This window comes from Elephas maximus, chromosome 3 (genome assembly GCF_024166365.1).
Source record: "Elephas maximus indicus isolate mEleMax1 chromosome 3, mEleMax1 primary haplotype, whole genome shotgun sequence".
NCBI lineage: Eukaryota > Metazoa > Chordata > Mammalia > Proboscidea > Elephantidae > Elephas > Elephas maximus.
In genome coordinates, this window is record NC_064821.1 from 36664506 (window position 1) to 36689895 (window position 25390).

At 47.2% G+C, this 25390-nt stretch overlaps 1 protein-coding gene across 9 annotated transcripts in view; it reads right to left on the reverse strand.

Annotated features, from left to right (window-relative positions):
* Window positions 1–25390, reverse strand: part of EPS15L1 (epidermal growth factor receptor pathway substrate 15 like 1) — a 108808-nt gene that overhangs the window by 70407 nt on the left and 13011 nt on the right. For all 9 annotated transcript variants that reach the window (XM_049877297.1, XM_049877298.1, XM_049877296.1 and 6 more), the window contains exons 2-6: window positions 11624–11665; window positions 11031–11120; window positions 10525–10572; window positions 7374–7469; window positions 7131–7193 (exon numbers count right to left, since the gene is read on the reverse strand). In XM_049877297.1, coding sequence (XP_049733254.1) covers window positions 7131–7193; window positions 7374–7469; window positions 10525–10572; window positions 11031–11120; window positions 11624–11665 — 339 coding nt within the window. The remainder of the gene's footprint in view (window positions 1–7130; window positions 7194–7373; window positions 7470–10524; window positions 10573–11030; window positions 11121–11623; window positions 11666–25390) is intronic.

The following is a 25390-nucleotide window of genomic DNA, read 5'->3' on the forward strand; positions in this document are numbered from 1 at the left end:
GGGTGTCACAGTGAGCTGCCACGAGGCTGTGTGACATGGCCCTGGGGCACCCGCTTCCCTCCCTGAAGGCACAGGACCACCACAGCAGGCTTGGACACTGAGCTGCAGAGGTGAACTTACACACTGTGTGGTTCCCACTTTGGGATGTTCTGGAAAAGATAAAACTACAGAGACGGTGAAAAGACCAGTGGTTGTCAGGGGCATGAGGGAGGAGGGATGAATGGGGAGTACCAGTGCATTTTTAGGGCAGGGAAACTATCCTGTATGGTACTGTAATGGTGGACACATAAGACCAAAACCAAACTCACTGCCATCAAGTCAACTCCAACTCATGATGACCCCACGTGACAGAATAGAATCACTCCATAGGGTTTTCTTGGCTTTAATTTTTATGGGAGCAGATCACCAGGCTTTTCCTCCACAGTGCCTCTGGGTGGGTCCAAACTGCCAACTTTTAGGTTAGCAGCCCAGTGCTTAAGCACTTATGCCACCCAGGGACCAGTGGACACATGGCGTTATACATTCGTCAAAACCCATAGACCCATACAACACGACGAGTGAACCCTAAGATAAACTATGGACTTTAGTCAATAATAATAATCTGTCAAGACTGGTTCATCAATTATAACAAACGTACCACACTAATGCAAGGGGTTAGTAATACGGGGAGTCCCTGAGTGGTTCAAGCAGTCCTTGTGGCACAATGGCTACGTGCTCGGCTGCTAACTTAATGACTGGTGGTTCAGGATAAGTAAAGCATTACTGAAAAAGAACAAAGTGGGAGGCCTCACTCTACCTGATTTTAGACCCTATTATACCATCACAGTAGCCAAAACACCCTGGTACTGGTACAACAATAGATACATAGACCAATGGAACCGAATTGAAAATCCAGACATAAATCCATCCACATATGAGCAGCTGGTATTTCACAAAGGCCCAAAGTCAGTTAAATGGGGAAAAGGCAGTCTCTTTAACAAACGGTACTTGCATAACCGGATATTCAGCTGCAAAAAAATGAAACAAGACCCATACGTCACACCATGCACAAAAACTAACTCAAACGGATCAAAGACCTAAATATAAAATCTAAAACGATAAAGATCATGGAAGAAAAAATAAGGACAATGCTAGGAGCCCTAATACATGGCATAAACAGCATACAAAACATTACTAACAATGCAGAAGAGAAACCAGGTAACTGGGAGCTCCTACAAATCAAACACCTATGCTCATCCAAAGACTTCACCAAAAGAGTAAAAAGATTACCTACAGACTGGGAAAAACTTTTTAGCTATGACATTTCTGATCAGCGTCTGATCTCTAAAATCTACATGATACTGCAAAAACTCAACTACAAAAAGACAAATAACCCAATTAAAAAATGGGCAGAGGATATGAACAGGCACTTCACTAAAGAAGACATTCAAGTAGCTAACAGATACATGAGGAAATGCTCACGATCATTAGCCATTAAAAAAAAAAAAAAAACCCAATGCTGTCGAGTAGATTCCGACTCATAGCGACCCTATAGGACAGAGTAGAACTGCCCCACAGAGCTTCCAAGGAGCGCCTGGCAGATCTGAACTGCCAACCCCTTGATTAGCAGCCGTAGCACTTAACTACTATGCCACCAGGGTTTCCCATTAGCCATTAGAGAAATGCAAATCAAAACTACGATGAGATTCCATCTCACTCCAACAAGGCTGGCATTAATCCAAAAAACACAAAATAATAAATGTTGGAGAGGCTGTGGAGAAATTGGAACACTTATACATTGCTGGTGGGAATGTAAAATGGTACAACCACTTTGGAAATTGATTTGGCGCTTCCTTAAAAAGTTAGAAATAGAACTACCATGTGATCCAGCAATCCCACTTCTTGGAATATATCCTAGAGAAATAAGAGCCTTTACAGGAACAGATACATGCACACCCATGTTCATTACAGCACTGTTTACAACAGCAAAAAGATGGAAGCAACCAAGGCACCCATCAATGGATGAATGGATAAATTATGGTATATTCACACAATGGAATACTATGCATCAATAAAGAATGATGAATCTGTGAAACATTTCATAACATGGAGGAATCTGGAAGGCATTATGCTGAGTGAAATCAGTTGTAAAAGGACAAACATTGTATAAGACCACTATTATAAGAACTCGAAAAATAGTTTAAACAGAGAAGAAAATATCCTTTGATGGTTATGAGAGTAGGGAGGGAGGGAGGGAGAGGGGTTTTCACTAATTAGATAGTAGACAAGAACTATTTTAGGTGAAGGGAAAGACAACACACAATACAGGAAAGGTCAGCACAACTGGACTAAACCAAAAGAAGTTTCCTGAATAAACTGAATGCTTCGAAGGCCAGCATAGCCGGGGTGGGGGTTTGGGGACCATGGCTTCAGGGGACATCTAAGTCAAGTGGCATAATAAAATCTATTAAGAAAACATTCTGCATCCCACTTTGGGGAGTGGTGTCTGGGGTCTTAAACACTAGCAAGCGGCCATCTAAGATGCACCAATTGGTCTCAACCCACCTGGAGCAAAGGAAAATGAAGAACACCAAAGACACGAGGTAATTATGAGCCCAAGTGACAAAAAGGCCCACATAAATCAGAGACTACATCATCCTGAGACCAGAAGAACTAGATGGTGTCCGGCTACAACCGATGACTGCCCTGATAGGGAACACAACAGAGAACACCTGAGGGAGCAGGAGAGCAGTGGGATGCAGATCTCAAATTCTCATAAAAAGACCAGACTTAATGGTCCAACTGAGACTAGAAGGACCCTGGAGGTCATGGTCCCCAGACCTTCTGTTAGCCCAAGACAGGAACCATTCCCAAAGCCAACTCTTCAGACAGGTGATACTGGTAAACAGTGGGCTTCTTGGATGAAGTAGACACATGGGACTACGTGGGCAGTTCCTGTCCGGAGAAGAGATGACAGGGCAAAGGGGGTCAGAAGCTGGCCAAATGGACATGAAAATAGAGAGTAGAGGGAAGGAGTATGCTGTCTCATTGAAGGGAGAGCAACTAGCAGTAGATAGCAAGGTGCATATAAGTTTTTGTATGAGATACTAACTTGGTTTGTAAACTTTCACTTAAAGCACAATAAAAATTAAAAAAAAAAAAAAAAAGACTGGCGGTTTAAAAACACCTTCTGCTCCTTGGGAGAAAAGAACTGGTGATCTGCTTCCATAAAGATAACACCCTAAGAAACCCTATGGGGCAGGTCTACTCTGACTTACACGGTTGCTATGAGTTGGAATTGACTCGATGGAACACAGTAAAAACAACTGGGTGGTGCAATATCAATTAACATGCTCAACGCTAGTGGAAAGGATGGAATTCAAGTTCAGCCAGAGATGCCTTAGAAGGAAAAACCCTATGGAGCACAGTTCTACTTAGACACGCTTGTGGTCGCCAGGAGTCGGACTCGACAGCAACTGGTGTTTGGTTATTAATAACAGGAGAAACTGTGTGTAAAGGAAGAGGGGCTATATGGGAGCTCTTTACTTTCTGTGCAAATTTTCCCTAAACCTAAAACTGCTCTAAAAATAAAGTCTATTAAAAAAAAAGTGAACTTATGCTGTGATCAAAACAACTCCCTAGTGAGGACCCAGAGGTCAAAGTTAATGGGGGAGGCTGGTCCTGGAGCCTTGCTCTTCACCTCAACTACTGCCCAGTGGAGCAGGGGCCAGCAGTGTCTCTGCAGTGGAGGCAAAGACTACTCTTATCCACCTCCCAGGAGGTAGCAAACTAGGGTAAGACAGGTAAAGGTTTGAACGGATGACAGCTCTTTAGGACAAAGAGCTAAATCTCAACATGAATATGAAAAATTGAAGCAAAGATGTGCAGAACTATATATAATATAAGCCAACTAGTTTAGCAATTAACTGTCAAGGTCAGCTTTAAAAATCTATTAAGAAAACATTCTACGTCCCACTTTGGAGAGTGGCATCTGGGGTCTTAAACACTAGCAAGTGGCCATCTAAGATGCATCAATTGGTCTCAACCCACCCAGAGCAAAGGAGAATGAAGGACACCAAAGACACAAGGTAATTATGAGCTCAAGAGACAAAAAGGGCCACATAAATCAGAGGCTACATCAGCCTGAGACCAGAAGAGCTAGATGGTGCCCGGCTACTACAGATGACTGCCCTGACAGAGAACACAACAGAGAATCTCCGATGGAGGAGAAAAGCAGTGGGATACAGACCTCAAATTCTCGTAAAAAGACCAGACTTAATAGTCTGGCTGAGACCAGAAGGACCCCAGAGGTCATGGTCCCCAGACCTTCTGTTATCCTAAGACAGGAACCATTAACAAAGCCAACTTTTCAGACAGAGATTGGACTGGACTATGGGATAGAAAATGATACTGGTGAGGGGTGAGCTTCTTGGCTCAAGCAGACACATGAGACTTACGTGGGCAGCTCCTGTCTGGTGGTGAGATGAGAAGGCAGAGGTGGATAGAAGCTGGCTGAATGGACACGGGGAATACAGGGTGGAGAGAAGGAGTGCGCTATCTCATTAGGGGAAGAGCAACTAGGAGTACACAGCAAGATGTATATAAATTTTTGTATGAGAGACTGAATTGATTTGTAAACTTCTGAACTTTTATTTAAAGCACAATAAAAAATAAAAAAGATCAGCTTTAAAACCCATGGAGTCCTCTGGACCTAACAATACCAAAAAACCAAAAACCAAACCTGTTGCCATTGTGTAGATTCTGACTCACAGAGACCCCATGTGTTACAGAATAGAACTGCACTCCATAGGGTTTTCTTGGCAGTAATCTTAACGAAAGCAGTTCACCTGCCTTTCTTCTGTTAGTGCTGCTGGGTGTGGGTCCAAATGGCCAAACTTTAGGTCAGTAGTTGCGTCCAAATCGTTTGTGCCACCCAGGGACCCAACAATACAAAAACCAGTAATACAAGTTCTGCATGAACGGAGGGAAGGCCCAGCAGCACTTAAACACAGGGTAAGCAGCTACTGCCATCCTGAAATCAAGAAGGCAACAGAACACCAAGGAGATATCGAAAAGGACCAGCCCTGGCCCCATGTTCGCTCACCACGGGGCAGAGCATGCCCTCCTGTGGAAACAACGCTCTCAGCCAGTGGACTGAGAGAAACCACGCCTTTCCACGGAGGGACAGGTCACCCAGTAAGCAAGGTAAGCACAGACTTACTTGTGCTTACTTACTAATCTGTAGTGAAACTGGTCATCCACTCTGTCAGGGATTGTAAATTTGAAAAGAGGCTTTGATTTTGTAGGAAGGTGCTGTGGGGCTGGAAGAGAGATAGATGCCAGCCATTCTTAAAGCAGAATCTTTGATGTAGTGAAAAAAACGTGAAATTGTTCACTATAGATGATCTGGTAAGCAAAGTAAGCACTAAGTTTACCTTGCCTGTTGGGTAATCCGCCCCTGGACTCAGCGCACTGAGACTGCACACTGGCCTGTGAGGGCATGGAGAACAACACCCTCGGGGCCACAGACAGACGACGAACAGAGGCCCTGAGCAGTGACTGAAAGCCAGAAGTGTCAAAATGCTGCATCTCTCCTGAGGCTCTAGGGTTCCTTGCCCTAAGTTGTGAGTCTTGCTGACTCAGGGCTTCCAGAAGCCCAGGAATATACATGCTGAAAACAGCACTTGGTTTTTTTTTCATTCTGTATCCATGAATGGTATGTAAAACCGCTCTTTAAAACTGTCTACCCCAATTACACGCTTACCCTGCACTCCCCAGCTCCTCCTGCGATCCCTCACAAGCTCCTCTGCCACCACGTCCTTTTAGATGCTTTAGTTGCTGTCGAGTCAACCCCCCGTGCACAGTGGAATGAATGCTGCCCAGTCCTACGCGAACAAACCGTTATGATTCATAGGGTTTTCATGGGCTGATTTTCAGAAGCAGATTGCCAGGTCTTTCTTCCTAGTCCGTCTTAGTCCAGGAAATTCTGCTGAAAACTGTTTAGCATCATAGCAACACACAAGCCTCCACTAACAGACAGGTGGTAGCTGTGTGTGAGGTGCATTAACTGGAATCAAACCCAGGTCTCCTGGCATGGAAGGTGAGAACTCTACCACCAAACCACGACTGCCACTGCTATTTCATAGCAAGATCATTATTATTATTAACACTTAAGCCAAATAAAAAGGAGACAATGTGAAAATCTCTTTCTACTTCATCTTAAGATGAGTCTCACATTATCTGGGGACACGTTTCCATGTCCCATACCTGTTTCCACTGGGGCAGTTATGCACTGACTGGGAGACACCACTTATTCTTCTCATTCTAGGAACAGTGGCACATCTGTCCAACCACGTCCTCTGCCTTAGGCTTTTCAAAGAGCAATGAGCACATCAGAAAAGAAAGAATAATAACGTGTAAATTGGCTGGAAATAAGAAAGAAGATGAGATATTGTGGAATCTTCACACCTGGGAGTTCTCACATTTTTCTCTCCTGTTCTGATTAACAGAAGGCAATGGTGGTTCAGGGGCAGGATTCTTGCCTTCAAAGTGGAAGACCCAGGTTCGATTTCTGGCCAGTGTGCCTAATACTCAGCTACTACCTGTCTGTCCGTGGAGGCCTGGGTGTTACTATGAAGGTTTCAGCGAAGCTTCCAAACTAAGATAGACTATGAAGAAAGGCCTGGCAATCTACTTCCAAAAATCAGCCAATCGAAACCCTATGGATCACAACAGTCGGATCCACAAGCGATCACAGGGATGGTGCAGGAGTTGACATTTTGTTCTGTTGTGCATGGGGTCGCCATGAGTCAGGGGCTGACTCAATGCAGGTATCAACAACAACAATCCCGATTAACAGGAAAACCACAGAAAATGACCTAAAAACATGAGACTTAAACTACAGGTTCTTAAGAATCCAACTCCTGAAATGCAGCTCACTGCCCTAGCGGGCGACATGCTATCACAGTAAAGGGCCGTGGCTTTTCAAAGAGTTTCGGTTTGAAAAGGCACTTTGTCAGAATCCGGCAGCCACTCACACTCACGCAGAACGGGTGACACAACCATCCTACAGAACGTTTCTGAGTGACACCACCCACAGTCTGCACAATCCTGTGATAAGAACGGTGGGGGCTGTCCCATCATCTACTTACCCTCACGGCCCAGTGGGCCTCAGCAGGGGGCGCGGCAGCCGTCAGCGGGCTGCTGGTATCGTGCTAAAAAGAAAAGGGACAGGCGTGTTGCTGGTGTAGAACTAAATCACAGGAACATGCATTTACTGAAAGAATAAAAGTTTCAAACTGCTTTCTAAATGGGGGAAGCAGACAAGGGGAGCAGACAGACAGGCAGACACGTGGTGCTAGAAGGATGCGAAGAGGAAGGACTGGGGCACTTACAAACTTGGGCGGCGGCATGCTCAGGTTCAGGTTGCTCAAGGTGATGTCGTGGCCACTCTGTGCGCAGGCCACCAGCCTTAGTGCCACGTAGAAACCCTGCAGACCAAACAGAGGGATGAAGGATAAACACTGTGCACCTGGCAACAGCCCTGGAGGGTGGTCTGTGCCAGACGGCATTTGGGGATGGGGGACCTCGCTCCCACTTCCAAGACGGTATGTGCAAACGTTACTACAGGTTCGGACTTGACGGGGCTTGCCCTGGGAATGACACTTAAAGGAATGTGCTAGAACTGACTTACCCTAGGTCATCTTGAGCACTGCAAAATTTCACTAAATGTATTTTCAACAATAAGGGTCTCCTAACATTTAGCAACCCTGGGGGCATAGTGGTTAAGAGCTACGGCTGCTAGCCAAAAGGTCTGCAGTTCAAATCTACAAGGCAATTCTTGGAAACACTATGGGGCAGTTCTGCCATGTCGTTTAGGGTCGCTATGAGTTGGAATTGACTCAACAGCAATGGGTTTGCTTTTTTTGTAACATTTAGGAAATGACAGCCTGCAGAAGTAGTGGAGTTAACATGGGTCAGACCACGAATTATGGAGTGGAGATGTGTTGTTTTTAAAAGTGGTTTGAAACTGACACAGCTGTTCTGGAATTTATATGAAATATTCGCTGAGATCCCCACCTGCCCCCGAGGAGAGCACCCTCTCAGGGTTTGTGTTCGCTGTGGATCAATGTGGACTGTACCCCCCATGTGGGGACACAGGGTCAGAGCCAGACAGTCAGGTGCTTCTACTCCCCACCCGCCCAGCCTCCTCTCACCCAGAGCTGGCCACGCCACAGGCTTAGCGAGCACATGTGGCATCATCTAATTTTTTTCAAATGAAGACAATTAACCAGCCTAAGAATTCAGACCGTTTTAAAGCTATAAATGCAATTCTAGTCTTAAAAACGTCTTCAAATGGATGAGCGCCAGGTCAGCATTTCCCAGGCGGATGCCTGCTGCATGCCTAAGTCGAGGGAAACAAAGGGACCTGCACCCAGGGGCCCAGGGAGCTTGGGGGAACTGCACCAGGCAGAGAATTGTCCTATGAGGATCCTGAGGACCTTGAGGAAGGGAGGAAGAGCTGGTGGGGCTTTCCTGGCACATCTGGTCGCAGGCCGTGCCCCCAGAAGCCATGTCCTGTGGATTACAATTTTGGCAAAAGCTGGACTGGGTTAAATGCAAAACCAAAAAAACCAAACTTCTTGTCATCAAGTTGATTCCAACTCATAGTGACTCTACAGGACAGAGTAGAACTGTCCCATAGGATGCCCAAGGAGTGGCTGGTGGATTCAAAGTGCCAACCTTTTGGTAACAGCCAAGCTCTAAACCACTGCACCACCAGGGCTCCATATTAAATCCAGAACCATTTAAAATCACTTGTAAAAGAATTACAAAAAAAATGTTAACATTACTGGCCTTCTGGTAGTGGGATTATGAATGATTATATAGGGGCTTCTTTTTAATTTTTCTCCACCTTCCAAAATTATAATAAATTTATATTTTCTAATCAATACTACGTTACCACTATTGTTAATTGCTGTTGAGTGGATTCCGACTCATGGCGACCCACGGGTGCAGAGAATTGATGCATAGACTTTTCAAGGCTGTGACCTTTTGGCAGCAGATCGCCAGGCCTGTCTCTGAGCTGCCTCTGGGTTAGGTCTGAACCTCCAACCTTTTGGTTAGTAATTGAATGCTTAACCACCTGCACCACCCAGGGACTCCTTTATCACTATTGCTAATACAATAAAGACATCATCAAATAAATTGAAAAAATAAAGTCACCTGCAAATACTGGAGAATTCCACATATAGAACATTCTCACAGTGACAAAGTGATCATGGTGGGGATCAGAGAGGTGGTTGCCAGGGGTAGCACGAGTGAGTTTCCAGAGGGTGATGTACAGTTCTGTGTCCTGACTGTAGTGATGGTGACATGAATCTGAACAAGTGGTAATACTACACAGAAATATACACGCGGGGGGTGGCGGGGAGGCAGGTGTTTACACATAAAACCTGGTAGAGTCTGGATATGGTCTTGACCTCTGCATGGCACCACCATCCACCGCTGCTGGTTTTGGTAACTGCACCACAGCTATGTAAGATGCTACCACTAGGGGGAGCTGGTGGGGCACACAGGAATGCACTGTTTTTGCAACTTCTATGTTTTGTTTTTTTTATAAGAATCAAGGGAGCCCTGGTGGTGCAGTGGTTAAGAGCTCGGCTGCTAACCTAAAGGTTGGCAGTTCAAATCCACCAGCCTCTCACTGGAAACCCTATGGATCAGTTCTACTCTGTCCTATAGGGTCACAGTGAGTTGGAACTGACTTGACAACAATGGCTTTTTTGGTTTTATGAGAATCAAGGATAACCTCCAAAATAAAAAGCTATAAAAAACTTGTAATCACTTGCAACTAAGTACAACAAAATATTAAGAGACACACGAGCCAAGAAGAACGGCTCTGAGTGTTAAAAGGCCCTTATTTGGACACTGAAGCACCCCGTACTAGTACTAACAGTGTGCTCCCTGCATCTGTATTTAGTGCGGGGCTTCAAACCAGTTCAAAATGGTTCAATAACTGCTGCCGTCAACAAGGGCCGTGTATGCACTGCATAGCAACCATACCTTTTGCTCGTCATATTTTGACCGAAGCAAACAGCTGTGTCCTGCTCAAAGATGGCGGCCAACTGTGCCCCTTCGGATGTGTGTTGCTCTCCACAGTCCTGCCAATAATCTCATCTCCCATATCGTGCTCCTGAAACTTTCAGGAGGAAGGACTGTGGCAGGACTTTTGAAGAGCAACATTATTGGGAGGACTGTGGAGAGGAGCATATACTCAAAGCAGCATAGACGGCCACCATCTTTGAGTGGGGCACCACTGTTTGTTTCCAACTAGGGTCAAAATACCATGGGCAACAGATTTGGTTGCTATGCAATGCATATGTGGCCCTTGTTCACAAAGACAATTACTGAACCATTCTGAACTGGTTTGGAATCCTGGTCTAGTGACACTGGGGCAGTGGAGACGGTGGGGAGATCATGGGGTCAGACAGCCAGTGGGGCTCAGGACGAGCTGCCCCATTTACTCTGTGGCTGTGTATGTACCTGTTTGTCCAAGAACCCTTTACCTTCTGGGTCGGCCAAGTCCCATATCTGTGGAAACACAAAAATGATCGTGAGCATGACCACTAACCACTTCTTGTCTGTTGATGAGGGCGGGAGCCACTGCTGACTGCCCATCTGCCAGGGCCAAGGGTCTCAAACCAACAGGCTTCCAAGGCCAGGAGCAGGTGGACAGTCTGCCCAGGGCACATGGCCTGCCCAGGGCACACAGCTCCCCAGTGGCAGAGCCATGCCCCTCATCCCACAGGCAGTGGTGGTCACTCCAACCTGAGGTCCAGCTGTGAACCAATAAGCTGTCGGGACACAGGACAGCTCGGCCACGTCAGGGCGTGGCTGCCATCCCCGAGTTTGGATCTACCTGCTCCAGCCCAAGAGACACACGATGCCCTGACCACTCCCTATATGAAGGGCTCTGTTCACAGCTGGCCTCCATCCACTGGGGTAGCTGAGGTGTGACTGACCGGAAGTTGCTGCTGCTCTGCACGTACCTTCCCAAGGGTAATGTCTGAGAGTCCAGATTTCTTCAGGAAAAGTGCAGCTTCACTTGCCCCAACCCGCCCCGTGTACGCTGGGTCTACCTGCAATGGGAGAACAACCCCTGAGCAAACCTTCCGACCAGGGAAGTGGCAGGTGATGCACCTGAGGAAAGGAGACAGAGGCCACATGCTGCTTTAAGGCAGACCTTTCTCTCCAGTTGCATTACATGCCTGTAGTTAGCTGTGGTTGAGTCAGCCTCCAGCTCATGGTGGCCCCAAGCACAATGGAACAAAATGCTGCTGGTCCTGAGCAATCCCCATGATTGGCTGTGGATTGGATCGTAGGGTTTCCAGCGGCTGATTTTCAGAAGTAAATCGCGAGGCCTTTTTTCCTAGTCTGTCTTAGTCCAGAAGGTCAGCTGAAACTTGTTCGGCATCGTAGCAACACTCAAGCCTCCACTAACGGACGACTGATGGCTACACATGAGATTTATTGGCTGGGAATCAAACTCAGGTCTCCCACATGGAAGGTGAGAACTCTACCACTGAACCACCACTGCCCCTTGATCACACGCTAGTTCAGTCTAAAAACGTGCTGAGCTTACCTGTTTGTAATAAGATTCATATAATGGGTTTCCAGAGGGGATCTGTAAACAAAATAGATACTGGTCAAAAGTGGACAAACTCCCTCTAAAGAAGTGTCGCCCCTCAATTTTGTCATTACCAAAATGCACAGGAGTGAAAATCAAAATCCACATACTTTATTAAACATCCTTTATATGGAGTTGGTTTATCTGCAGACACAGATAAAGTAAACGCTAATATTCTTTGTTGCTGTTGTTAGTGGCTGTCGAGCTGATTCTGACTCAGGGCAACCCCAAGTGTTAAGAGCAGAAATGCACTCCATAGGGTTTTCTTGGGTGTAATCTTTCTGGACGCAGATCTTGCTTCTCATGGAAAGCCAGGCCTTTCTTCTATGGTGCTGCCGGGTAGGTGTGAACTGCCAAACTCTCAGTTAGCAGTCAAGCACTTAACTGTCTGCACCGCCCAGGGACTCCAAAACCCAGTTACCTACAAGTCAACTCCGACACATAGTGACTTTAGGTGTATCAGAGTAGGACTGTGCTCCATAGGGTTTTTAGTGGCTGATTTTTTGGAAGCAGATCACCAAGCCTTTCTTCCAAGGTGCCTCTGGTCAACGTCAACCTCCAACCTTTTGGTTAGCAGTTGAGCAAGTTAACCGTTTGCACCACGAAATCTTAATTCCAGCAGAAATGACACAGTCACTTGGGAACGGCAGCAACCGAAGGCTGAAGTCCACTCACTTGCCAATGGCTACAGCTCACCCTTGGACACAAGGGAAGAGGCACGCGGCCCTTTGAGGCTGTTCTCTGGCTCCAAAGTCAGAGTTGGGGGTTCTGCGCACCAGAAACACGAGTCACAGGACCCTGCGGGCTTCCGACCAGACCCTAGACACTGCCCAGGTCCTGTTCCCACATCCTTCACAGCCATCAGAGTGGCTGCTCCAAAGGCAACCAGGCCAGGGCCAACCCCTAGGCGTGAGACGGACACAGATCACTCCCTGCCACAGGAAGGGGGTCCAAGGACTCGGTGCAGCCCCATGGAACCCCAAGACTTCACCCTTTGGAGAAGGTCACTGTCCTGTGTGAGGCCCTTTAGGGCCATGCCTGGATCCTGCCTGGTCTGCGGCCAACGCTGACCACTCCCCACTACATCCCCCACAGCCTCACTCCCTGACCTCAGGAGACGTCCCCTGTGAGAAAAGAGGCGGGGTGACACTGAGCAACCACTCAACCGTTGGCGATACAAAGTCTGATGTGGAGAACTGCAGGAGTTTTATGAAGGGAGGAGGAAACTCAAGCAGTGTGCAACCCTGCTGCTAACTGAATGAACGAGGAGAATGAACAAGTATGCTAATTGTACAAAAGGTCTGGTATATAGGCAGCTAAAGAGAAGGCACGACGGAGAAAGAATTCCAAACCACAGGCAGCGATGACGGCTTCTCTGGTCTCTTAAAAGATGCCTCGAATGCCATCCGACTGCTATTGTCTTATCGTGATAAAAATATATAAAACAGGACATTTGCCATTTCAACCCTTTTTACATGTACAATTCAATGACATTGGTAGCTGCGTTCACCATGTTCTGTAACCATCACCACTATCCTTTTCCAGATTATTCCACCACCATTAGCAGAAACTCTGTGCCCCATAAGCAATGACTCCCTCGCCCCCTCCATGGTGGTGGTTGTTGTGCGCCATTGAGCCTATTCCGACTCAGAGCGACCCTACAGGACACAGTAAAACTGCCCCATAGGGCTCCCTTGGCTGTAATCTTTAACGGAACAGATCACTGTAATCTTTAAGGGAGCCACTGGTGGGTTCAAGCTGACCTTTTGGTTAGCAGCTGAGCGCTTAACTGTTGCACCACCAGGGCTCCTCCCTTCCACCCCTGGTAACCACTAATAAACTCTGGTCTCTATGCATTTGTCTACTGTCATATTATTTTCAAAAACAAACAAAACTTGGGGGAGGTGGCGCCCCTCTGGTTAAGATCACCAGATTTGACCATGGTGCCCCCATGCTGGCTGCATGAAGAGACCCGTCAGGTGAGAAGTGAAGCAGGAACACAGCCAGCCCCCAGGGGACGCCAGCACCTGCAAACATATGAAGACCCGAAAGGACAGAGCAAAACGTCGAGACGTGATGGAAAACAGAAAAGAAAGGAGCGAGGAGGAAAGTCAAACAGAAAAAAGAAAGAGGGGCAAAGAGAGGGGAAATCCTGGAAAAGCAGAAAAAACAAAACAGAGTGGTGTGAAAAACAGAAGCAAAAAAAAAAAAAATCTTGAGAAGGAAAAGACAAAGACACCGAGAGAAAATTTAGAAGGACATAGGTATATAGCCAGAGTTGCTAGGTGGTGCAGACGGTGAATGTGCTCAGCTGCTAGTCAGAAGGCTGGAGGTTTGACTTCACCCAGAGGCACCCTGGAAGACAGGCTTGGCAATCTACTTCCGAAAAACCTGCCACTGAAAACCCTATGGAGCACTGTTCTACTCTGACACACATGAGGGTGCCGTGAGTCAAACTGACCCAACGGCAACCAGCTAGAGTCCCTGGGTGGTGCAATGGTGGATGCGCACGGCTGATAACCAAAAGGTTGGAGGTTCTGATTCACCCAGAGGCACCTTGGAAGAAAGGTCTGGCAATCTACTTCTGAAAACTCAGCCGCTGACAACCCTGTGGAGCACAATTCTACTCCGACACACACGGGGTCGTCACGAGTCACCGTCAAATCCGCAGCAGCGGGTTTTAGGTGTAGAGCCACAACGGCGCCCTGGCCATCTGCTGCACGTACTCCCAGGGACCAGTGCAGAAGGACCACCAGCGCCTCAGTGGCTCAGGTAGCTGTCACCCTTAGTTTGTCACACCTCAGCCTGCGTGGCCCTTGGGGTCAATGCTCCAACACAGGCCATGTATTCAGGACATATCTCCACAGAAGAGTGAAAACCAACAAGAGGACGTGAGTGCAGCATACTGTTTCTAGTCGGTTGGCTGCTCTCTGTTGAACAAGTCCCCATCACTGGCTCCCTGGAATGGCACACAGGGACCCAGAGGCCTCACCTTCAACTGAGAGGTCTTGCTGCTGTCCAGAAGCCAAGAGGTGCATGAAGTCCATTTTCAGTGGTTGTTTTCAGATCAGAGGGTGGGCAAGAAAGAGGTTTCCCAATGATCAGAATTCTAGAGACAGAGTTACGGCATTTGGGGCACACGGGGTTATCAGCTGTCTCGTAATGTCCCAAAGTCTGTGAGTGCCATGGTCTTCAATCCAGAAAGCAAGACCCCAACTCTTTTGGAAAAGCTACCAAGCATCCATCCAAACCTGTGCCAGGCTTATCCATGAGGGCCACTTCAGACCCTATGTTAGTTGTCACCGATGGAAAACCTGAGGTGTGGTCCAGCACTCCTCTTGAACTGCTGTTTTTGTTAGCTGCTGTCGAGCTCGCCCTGGCTCACAGAGACCCCATGCACAACAGAACAAACCGCTACCTGGTCCTGCGCCATCCCTGTGATCTCTGTGATCAGTTGCAGATCAGACCATTGTGATCCACAGGGATCATGGGCTGACTTTTAGAAGTCGATCGCCAGGCCTTTCTTAGACATCTTAGTCTGGAAGCTCCGCTGAAGCCTGTTCAGCATCACAGCAACACACAAGCCTCCAGGGACAAACATGCGGTGGCTGTGCATGAGGTACACTGGCCGAGAATCAAGCCAGGGTCTCCAGCATGAAAGATGAGAATTCTACCACTGAACCACCACTGCCTCCCTCTAGAACTAAGGTATTACAGATGGACTTATGTCCCCAAAAAATATGTACTGTAAATTCTAACCTCTACGCCTGTAGTTAGGATCAAGAGGTAGTCGTTCAAACAGAACGAGGTGATACTGTGTGGTTTAAAGTCAGGAAAGGTGTGCGTCAGGGTTGTATCCTTTCACCATACTTATTCAACCTGTATGCTGAGTAGATAACCCAAGAACCTGGACTATATGTAGAAGAACATGGCAACAGGATTGGAGGAAGACTCATTAACAACCTGTGTTATGTAGATGATACAACCTTACTGGCTGAACGTGAAGAGGACTTGAAGCACTTACTGATGAAGATCAAAGACCACAGCCTTCAGTGTGGATTGCACCTCAACATAAAGAAACAAAAATCCTCACACCTGGACCAATGAGCAACATCATGATAAATGGAGAAAAGATTGAAGTTGTCATGGATTTCATTTTACTTGGATCCACAATCAACACCCACGGAAGCAGCAGTCAGGAAATCAAGACACATTGCATTGGGTAAATCTGCTGCAAAGGACCTCTTTGAAGAACTGAAGAGCAAAGATGCCACTTGAAGACTAAGGTATGCCCCACCTAAGCCACAGTATTTTCAATCACCTCATATGCACTCGAAAGCTGGACAATAAATAAAGAAGACCTAAGAAGAATTGACGCCTTTGAATTATGGTGTTGGCGAATACTGAATATACCATGAACCGCCAAAAGAACAAACAAATATGTCTTGGAAGAAGTACAGCCAGAATATTCATTAGAAACAAGGATGGCGAGACCCTGTCTCACATATCTTGGACACGTTAGGAGGGATCAGTCCCTGGAGAAACACACCATGCTTGGTAAAGTACAGGGTCAGCAAAAAAGAGAGAGACCCTCAATGAGACGGACCGACACAGCAGCTGCAAGAATGGGCTCAAGCATATCAACGACTGTGAAGATGGTGCAGGACCGGGCAGTGTTTCCTTGTGTTGTACCTAGGGTCGCTATGAGTTGGAACCCAATCCACGGCACCCAATAGCAACAACAACATGCCGTGGTTATGATCCCATTTAGGAAGGAGTTGTTTGTTATGTGAACGCACAGGATAAGTGTAGGGTGTATCCTGAATCAATCTCTTTTGAGATATAAAAGAAATTAAGCAAGTGAGAGAAGCAGCGATGGGGAAGACAGATGCCAAGCCACATGAAGACTGCCCAGGAGCAGAAGCTCAAAGAGACAAGGACCTGCCTCCAAGCTGACAGAGAGAGAAAGCCTTCCCCTAAAGCCAGTACCCTAATTCGAACTTCTAGCCTCCTAAACTGTAAGAAAATAAATTTGTTTGTTAAAGCCACCCACTTGTGGTATTTCTGTCGTAGCAGCACTAGATAACTAAGACAAAAAAAAAAAATTTTTTTTTTTTTTTTTACAGAGGGGACCAATTTGGGTGTGCTTGGACAGTGACAACAGCAGAAGTTCCTATTTCACTGCACGCATTTCCGGTCCTGCAAAACCAGAGCGGGCAGAAGGGGGAACCTGACTAGGAGTGCCTCCTCTTACCACACTGCTTCCTCATGGGAGCAGGAATCACACCTAACATCCGCCTCCCTAGCAGGTCCTTGTGACAGAGATGAAGACATGTGCTGAGAAGGCGCCAAGTTTCCTGTGACAGCTGGCCACGACCCAGCCCCTGTGTCTAGGCCGTGAGCACACCCGGGGCTCCTGCAGGGTGGCAGCAGCTCAGGAGAGGCCTCACAGCTGTAAGGAAGGAGCCCCCTCGAGCTGGGGGTGGGCACAGCACTGCCCCCACCCACATATAACTGCAAGTGAGCCCAGGGCCAGGCCGAGGTAAAGGCAGAGGGAACAAGTGGGCCAGAGGCAGCCCTCAGGGAGAAGAGGCTGCAGCGACATTTGCCAGAATGAATGGGGGGGGGGGGGGCGGGGGGAGGTGCTCTAAGAGCCACTTCTGCCTCTGCAGGGTCTGAGCTCTTGATGAGCCCAGTATAGCTCTCAATTCTGCCCTTCAGTGCTCAGCATTTCATAAAACACCACGAGGTCTAACATGAAAAATTCTCGTGGCCTTGTGTTTTATCCTCCAGACTAGGAGTAATTTGAAAGTGGGGTGCCACTGAAGGGGATAATTTCACAAGCTTCAGTTGCGGAAGGCCTTGAGTACCACAACTGATGCAGCACACGGCTTTAGTTTCGGAGCAAGCCGGCTGGGACGATACTGCTCTGGAAGGCCCTCTGAGAACCAGTGTGCCATGGACACCCTGTCCTGCCCACCCTGGTAGGGTCTGCTCCCCCCGTCCTCTGCACCGGGATGTCTTCTCCTCCTCCTCCTCCTCGAAGGCTGACTTTCTTAGCCACCGTCGAGTCGGCTCCAACTCATGGCGACCCCACGCACAACAGAACCAAACGCTGCCTGGTCCTGCGTCATCTTCATGATCGCTGGCAAGTTTGAGCCCACTGCTGTGGCTGCCGTGTCAATCCATCTCATGGAGGGTTTCTCTCGTTTTCGCTAACCCTCTACTAAACATGATGTCCTTTTCTAATGATTGGTCCCTCCCGAAGACGTGTCCATGGTAAACAAGTCGAAGTCTCTCCATCTTTGCTTCTAAGGAGCCTTCTGGTTGAATTTCATCTAAAACTCATGTGTTTGTTCTCCTGGCAGTCCACGGTATACTCTATATCCTTTGCCTACACCACGGTTCTAATGCGTCAATTCTTCTTAGGTCTTCCTTTTTCGCTGTCCGGTTTTCTCATGCATAGGAGGCGACTGAAAAGACCCTGGTTAGGGCAGGCAAGAACCAGGATATTCCCCTCTCCATCCTCCCAGCAGGAAGCGTGAACTCTCATGCGAAACTAGCCTTGCCTTGTTTCGAAATGGCATGTTTGCAAAGCAAACCTATTTTTCTCTTAAAACTTGTAAAAGAATATCTAGAGTTCCTAGACTGAATAAAGGGTAGGCCACATCTTCTGGGTGCTTAGTCCCTGGGTAGTGCAACCAGTTCACACTTGTTTACACTGAAGGTTGCCAGTTTGAACCCCACCAGCAATGCTGTGAAAAAAAGGCCTGGCGATCTGCTTCTGTGAAGATTACAGCCAAGAAAAGCCTATGGGGCAGTTCTACTCTGTAACACGTGGCGTTGCCATGAGTCGAAATTGACTTGACAGCCATGGGTTTGGTTTTTTTCTTAATGTTATATATCCGGAAACTTATTTAATCTTCACAACAATGCTACAGGCAGGGACGACTGTTACCCCCAACTTGCAAGTGGAGAAACTGAGGCCACTGTGCCCAAGGTCACACAGCCAAGAAGTCACAGGGCCTGAGGAGTACGTAGGCTGGCCCCATGTGTGACAGAGTAGAATGGCCCCATAGGGATTCCTAGGCTGTAATCTTTATGGAAGCAGATTGCCAGGCCTTTCTCCTATGGCACTGCTGGTGGGTTCGAATCACAGACCTTTAGGTTAGTAGTCGAGTGCAAATCAATACAGCCACAAAGCCACATTCCCCTGACCAGCCCCACGGGGATGGCACCCCACAGAGGGGGCCACACAGGCATGAGACTGGGAAGAGGTGCGGCAGTGGTCACATGAGGGTGCATCTTATTAAACAGAAAAGGCCAGAGTCCAGGAGTTGGCTAGAGCACATGAATCTCCTGGGAAATCAGCACGCCTGCGACTTCCCAGGAAAACTGATGCTCCATAGTGGCTGCGTTTGTACGTGCTGTTGCCAAGTTCTGCAGGAAGTTCATTATATAACACCGAGAGACATCCCAGTCTGAGCTCCCACTTGCGAACACAGATGGGGACATGGAAACACAGCCCAGGGAACATTCCCCTAATCATTTTGGCATCATGACCTTCCATGGAGCATTTCCCCCGGTGCCTGCACAGCCCACGACTGCGCAGGGGTCTGGCTTTCTGGGCAGGTGGTTTGCCGTCAAAGGTGAAGACACGAGGCTCAGTCACATGGGAGCTTGAGGCAGAACCAGGTTGTGACCTGCCGTGCTCAGCAGTGTCGGGGGAACACTGGGGTGTTTGGAATCTCCCAAAAAGGACAGCTTCTCACATTGCCCAACTTCTCAAATTGTCCCTGGGTGACCTGAATGGTTAAGCGTTCAATACTAGCCGAAAGGCTGGTGGTTCAAATCCACCCAGAGGCACCTTGGAAGACAGACTGGTGATCTGCTTTCAAAAGGTCGCAGCCTTGAAAACCTTACAGAGTAGTTTCACTCTGCACACATGGGGTCACATGAGTCAGAATCCACTCAACAGCAACCGACAACAACGTGTCTAAACCACAGGTCAGGTAAGGCACTGGGAAGGGAGAAAGAGCTGCCATGAATCAATCACCAGTGAGAAGACACACGGCACAGCCCAACCGGGAAACAAGAGCACAGGATATGAGAAAGGCAGTGCGGGAAGAAATGCAACACAATTATGCATGTATGCACGCACAGTGGCACCAAAATGTGTGACCTCACCACAGAGGCAAGTATTGCAAAGAAGAAGGAGATGCCAGTTTTTCTCAGATTGGCAACATTAAAGAGAGGTGCTGAGCAGGGCTAGCAAAGGGTCTGCCATCTGTAGGGACTTACGGCCACGGGCCTCTCTGGAGGGCAAGTCGGCAGCATGTGCTAAAATACACACCCCCCAAAACAGGCTGAAGGTGAGTCCCACCAAAATCCCAGAGAGAGATTTTGTAGATACACGCAACCAAAAGAAGACCAAATCCACCACCGTCGAGTCCATTTTGACTCATGGCAATCCCACATGACCGAGTAAAACTGCTCCATAGGGTTTTTTCTTGGCTGTAATCTTTATAGAAGCAGATCACCAAGTCTTTCTCCCATGGCCACTGGGTGGGTTTGAACTCCCAACCTTGGGGTCAGCAGCCAATTGCAAACCACTTGTACCACCCAGGCTTCTAAATACAGACAAGATTACTCTAAAATGTATATGGAAAGGCAAAGGAATTAGAATAGCTAAAGCAATTTCAAAAAAGAATAGGGAAGGAGAAATCAGTCTACTCAATTTCAAGACTTAGGCTATCACTACAGTAATCCAGGAGAGTACAGTGGTGGTTTAGTGGTAGAATTCTTGTCTTTCATGCGGGAGTCCCAGGTTCAATTCCCGGCCAATACATCTCAAGTGAGCCACCAGCCATCCGTCAGTGGAGGCTTGTACAATGCTAGGACGCTGAACACGTTCCAGCAGAACTTTCAGACTAAGGTGGACTAAGAAGAAAGGCCTAGTGATCAACTTCTGAATATCGGCCAGTGAAAACCCTACAGATCATCACAGTAGTTCAATCTGCAACCAGTCATGGGGATGGCATGGGATGGGGCAGCGTTTCACTCTGCTGTGCATAAGCTGGAGGCTGGCTGGATGACAGCTAACAGCAAAAGTAATCGAGACTGCATGGTACTGGGGAGGGAGAGACACAGAGATTAAGGGAACAGTACAGAGAACCGGAAATAGACCCATCCAAGCATGCCCGACCGATTTTTGACAAGGTACAGAAGCAATTCAATGGGGGAAGGAACATCTTGCAAACAAATGAGGCTGGAGCAACTGGACATCCTCAGACAGAAAAGGAATCTCGAATCTAGAGACCACAGCTGACACAAAAATCAACTCAGCATGGACTTAAATGCAAATGTAAAACTATGAAACTCTGAGGAAAAAACATAAGAGAAAATCTTCAGGATCCCAGGGTAGGCAAAGAGTTCTTTAACGGGACTCCAAAAGCACGATCCATTAAGGGAAAAACTGATGACTTGGATTTCATCAAAGCTGCTCTGAGAGGAAAGTAGAAAGACAAGCTACAGGCTGGGAGAAAGTATTTGCAAACCACCTATCTGGCAAAGGAGTAGTATCTGGAATATACAGAACTCTCAAAACTCAACAATAAAAAAGCAAACAATCTAATTAGAATATCGGCAACAGACACAAATAGACATTTCACTGAATAAGATATTCAGGTGGCAAATGAGCACAGGAAAAGATGTTCAATATCATTAGCCATTAGAAGATTGCAAATTAAAACCACAATGAGACACTGAAGCGGCCCCCAAGACTTTCCCTGCTCTGTGCAGGCCACCCCCGCCCCCCCAGCCCACAGCCCACCAAGCCCTGGCTTCTAACTGCGGTTTGGCCCAACAGCGCCGCAGGCCCTAACCTTGGTTTGAATTTGGCACAAAAATCCTGTGCATCTGCACACTAAGATCTCAGCGCATGAGCAGGACCTGAAGAGCCATAACCCCAGCTTGACCCCGAACCTGAACTTAGCTGGAGAGGAAGAGTCTCTGGCGCACAGCTGCATGCGAGCTTATTTGCATATCGAAAGTTCCCTTCCTTCGAAAAAGACTCAGCACCTGGATCTCCAAATATGGACATAGGAGGGACCAGGGTATCAGATTTTGGGCGCCAATCCCACCCCCTGGAGACTGGAGGGCATTAAAAGCTCCAAGCTCCCCTGGGACTGGGGGAGTGTGGTCTTTGGGCTGCTAAGCCACTATGTTGCTCCTTGTTTGCACAAACAATAAATTTCCACTTTGTTTCCTCTGCAACCCGTGGTATGGCGTCCGTCTTACTTCTATTGACTAATAAGACAGGACAAGAACACTCGTTGGGTTACATCACTGCACACCTATCAAAATGGCAAAATTAAAAAGTATTTAATACTAAATGTTGGTGAGGATGTGGCAAAACTGGATCACTCACGCATTGCCGGTGGGAATGTAAAATGACGCAGCCACTTTGGAAAACGGTTCGTCAATTTCTTTAAAAAAAAGTGCACACAACTACCAGACAACCCAGCAACTGCACTCCTGGGCATCAACCCGAGATATGACGACGCTTATGTTCACAAAAAAGCCTGTACATGAAATGTTCACAGCCATTTTATTCATAATGGCCCAAAACAGGAAATAGCCAGATGTTCTTCGAAAGGTAAAAGGTTAAAACAAACCATTGCCCGTCTACACCACGGAATACTGCTCAGCAATAAAAAGGAATGAGCTGTCATACATACAACAACCCGGATGACTCTCCAGAGAATTATGCTGAGTAAAAACAGCAAACCCCAAAACATACATACTGTATCAATTCCATGTATGTAACATTCTTGAAATGACCAAAGTAGAGAAACGGAGATTAGTGGCTGCCAGGGTGCTACAAGCAGTTAAGCCCTTGACCACTAGCCAAAGGTGGGTGTTTCACACTCCGCAAGCAGCACTGCAGAAGAAAGACCTAGAGATCTGCTTCAGTAAAGGCTACAGCCGAGAAAACCCTACAGGGTTCTCTGTAGCATGTGGGGTAGCCATGAGTCAAATGGAATCAGCCCGACAGCAACTAACAACAACAACAAGGGAGGGAGGGAAGGTGGCTGTTAAGAGGGCAACAGGAAGGATCCCTGCAAGGACGGAACGCCCTGTATCTTGACTATATCAATGTCAGTATGCTGGCTGTGATATTAACTATGTTGTTGTGGCTGGCTGCAGTCAATTCTGACTCACGGTGCCCCCATGTGTTACACACTAGTATTTTAACATGGCCAGGCCTTTATTCTGGGGTTTCACCAGGTGGGTTCAAATCACCGATCTTTAGGTTAGCAGTTGAGTGCAAACAGCTTGTCCTACCCAGGAACCCCGATAGTGACTGTTGTTGTCAGGTGCTGTCCAGTCAGTTCTGACTCATAGGGACCCTGTGTACAACAGAACGAGACACTGACGCGTCCTGTGCCATTCTCACGATCATTATGTTTGAACCCAATGTTGCACCAGTGTCGCAGCCACCGTGTCAATGCACCTCGTTGAGGGTTTTCCTCTTTTACACTGACCCTCTACTTTACCAAGCATGATGTCCTTCTCCAGGGACTCATCCCTTCTGATAACATGTCAAAAGTACATGAGACAAAGTCTTGCCATCCTTGCTTGTAAGAAGCATTCTGGCTATACTTCTTCCAAGCCATATTTGTTCGTTTTTCTGGCAGTCGCTGGTATATTCAATATTCTTCACCAACACCATAATTCAAAGGCATCAATTCTTCTTCGGTCTTCCTTACTCACTGTTCAGCTTTCACGTGCATATGAGGTGACTGGAAATATCATGGGTTGGGTCAGGTGCACTTTAGTTCTCAAACTGACATCTTTGCTTTTTAACACTTTAAAGAGGTCTTTTGCAGCAGATCTGACCAATGCAATACATTGTATTGACTACAGTGATGCAAGATGTTACCATTGGAGCAAACAGGATGAAGGGTACAGGATATCTGTTTTTTACAACTTCATGTGAATCTACAATTACCTCAAAATAAAAAGTGTAGAGAAAGACTTAAGAGACCTAACAGCCAAATGCAAGGTGATCATTTTAGACAAACTAGGAAATCTGAATATGGACTGGGTATAGGTAATACCCTTAACCGTCAAGTCGATTCTGACTCATAGCAACCCTAGAAGACAGAGTAGGGTTTTCCCAAGGCTGTAATCCTTACAGAAGCAGACTGCCCCATCCTTCTCCGGAGGAGCAGCTGGTGAGTTCCAACCACCGACCTCTGGGTTAGTGGCTGAGAACTTAACCACTGTAACACCAGGGCTCCTTAGATAATACTAAGTAATTTTAATTAATTTTGTAAGGTGCTATAATGATTTTGAGGTAATATAAAAAAAAAAATGGTCTTTACTGTTAGAGGTGAATATTGAAATAATTTTCTAGGATTTTTTAAAACTTCCAGGACCATCTGGATCAAAGGAGAATGAAGAACACCGAGGACACAGGGTGATTACCAGCGCAAGAGACAGAAAGGGCCACATGAACCAGAGGCTACATCATCCTGAGACCAGAAGAACTAGATGGTACCCGGCTATAACCGATGACTGCCCTGACAGGGAACACAACAGAGAACCCCTGAAGGAGCAGGAGAGCAATGGGATGCAGACCCCAAATTCTCATAAGACCAGACTTAATGGTCTGACTGAGACTAGCAAGACCCCGGTGGTCACGGCCCCCAGACATTCTGTGGCCGAGGACAGGAACCATTCCCAAAGCCAACTCTTTAGACACGGATTGGACTGGACAATGGGTTGGAGAGGCATGCTGGTGAGGAGTGAGCTTCTTGGGTCAGGTAGACACTTGAGACTATGTTGGCATCTCCTGCCTGGAGGGGAGATAAGAGGGTAGAGGGGGTTAGAAGCTGGCGAAACAGACATGAAAAGAGAGAGTAGAGGGAGAGAACGGGCTGTCTCATTAGGGGGAGAGTAATTGGGAGTGTGTAGCAAGGTGTATATGGGTTTTTGTGTGAGAGTCTGACTTGATTTGTAAACTTTCACTTAAAGCACAATAAAAATTATAAAAAAAAAAAACTTCCAGGAAATGAGAACATCTATTGGGTGGGGGAGCCAAGGGGAGGTAGAAAGGTGAAAAGACGCTTTAGCAAAATGTTGCTATCTTTTGACAATGGGGCACGTTATATTTATTTTTACCACAACTTAAATAAGAGAGAGTAAAGACAGACATTTTCAGATAAACAAACACAAAGCTGATGGCTAAATGTGTAACTTCTCTTACAAGGATCAGCACAAAGCTGCATCCTATGAGGCAGAGGTTAAAGATGTCTCAAAGGTCCAGCTTCTCCAGGCTGCTCTTCATCATCTCTCACACCAACTACTCCCCCTCCCCTCAGCACTCTCCCTCTCGTCTTGGGTTCCCTAAGTCCTTGCAATGTCTCACAGAATTCACAAACCATACTCACAGTTAAGCGGTTTATTAGGGAACTAACAGGGTACAATTCAGTATCAGGATCAGAAACAACTCAGGATATAGTTCTTCGATCAGGAGAGCTTCTTCTTGCCCTCTGCTGCTGTGCCCTGCTTGGGACCTTCTCGGGCTAGTGTTACAATTCTTAGCTCCGTGCGTCAGCAAGCCCCACCACAGCCTCTCAGGCCAGTCTCCTGGTTCCTGCCATCTCATGCTGCTATAGCTCTTGCTACTGCTGCGCCGCCATCTCTCACTGACTT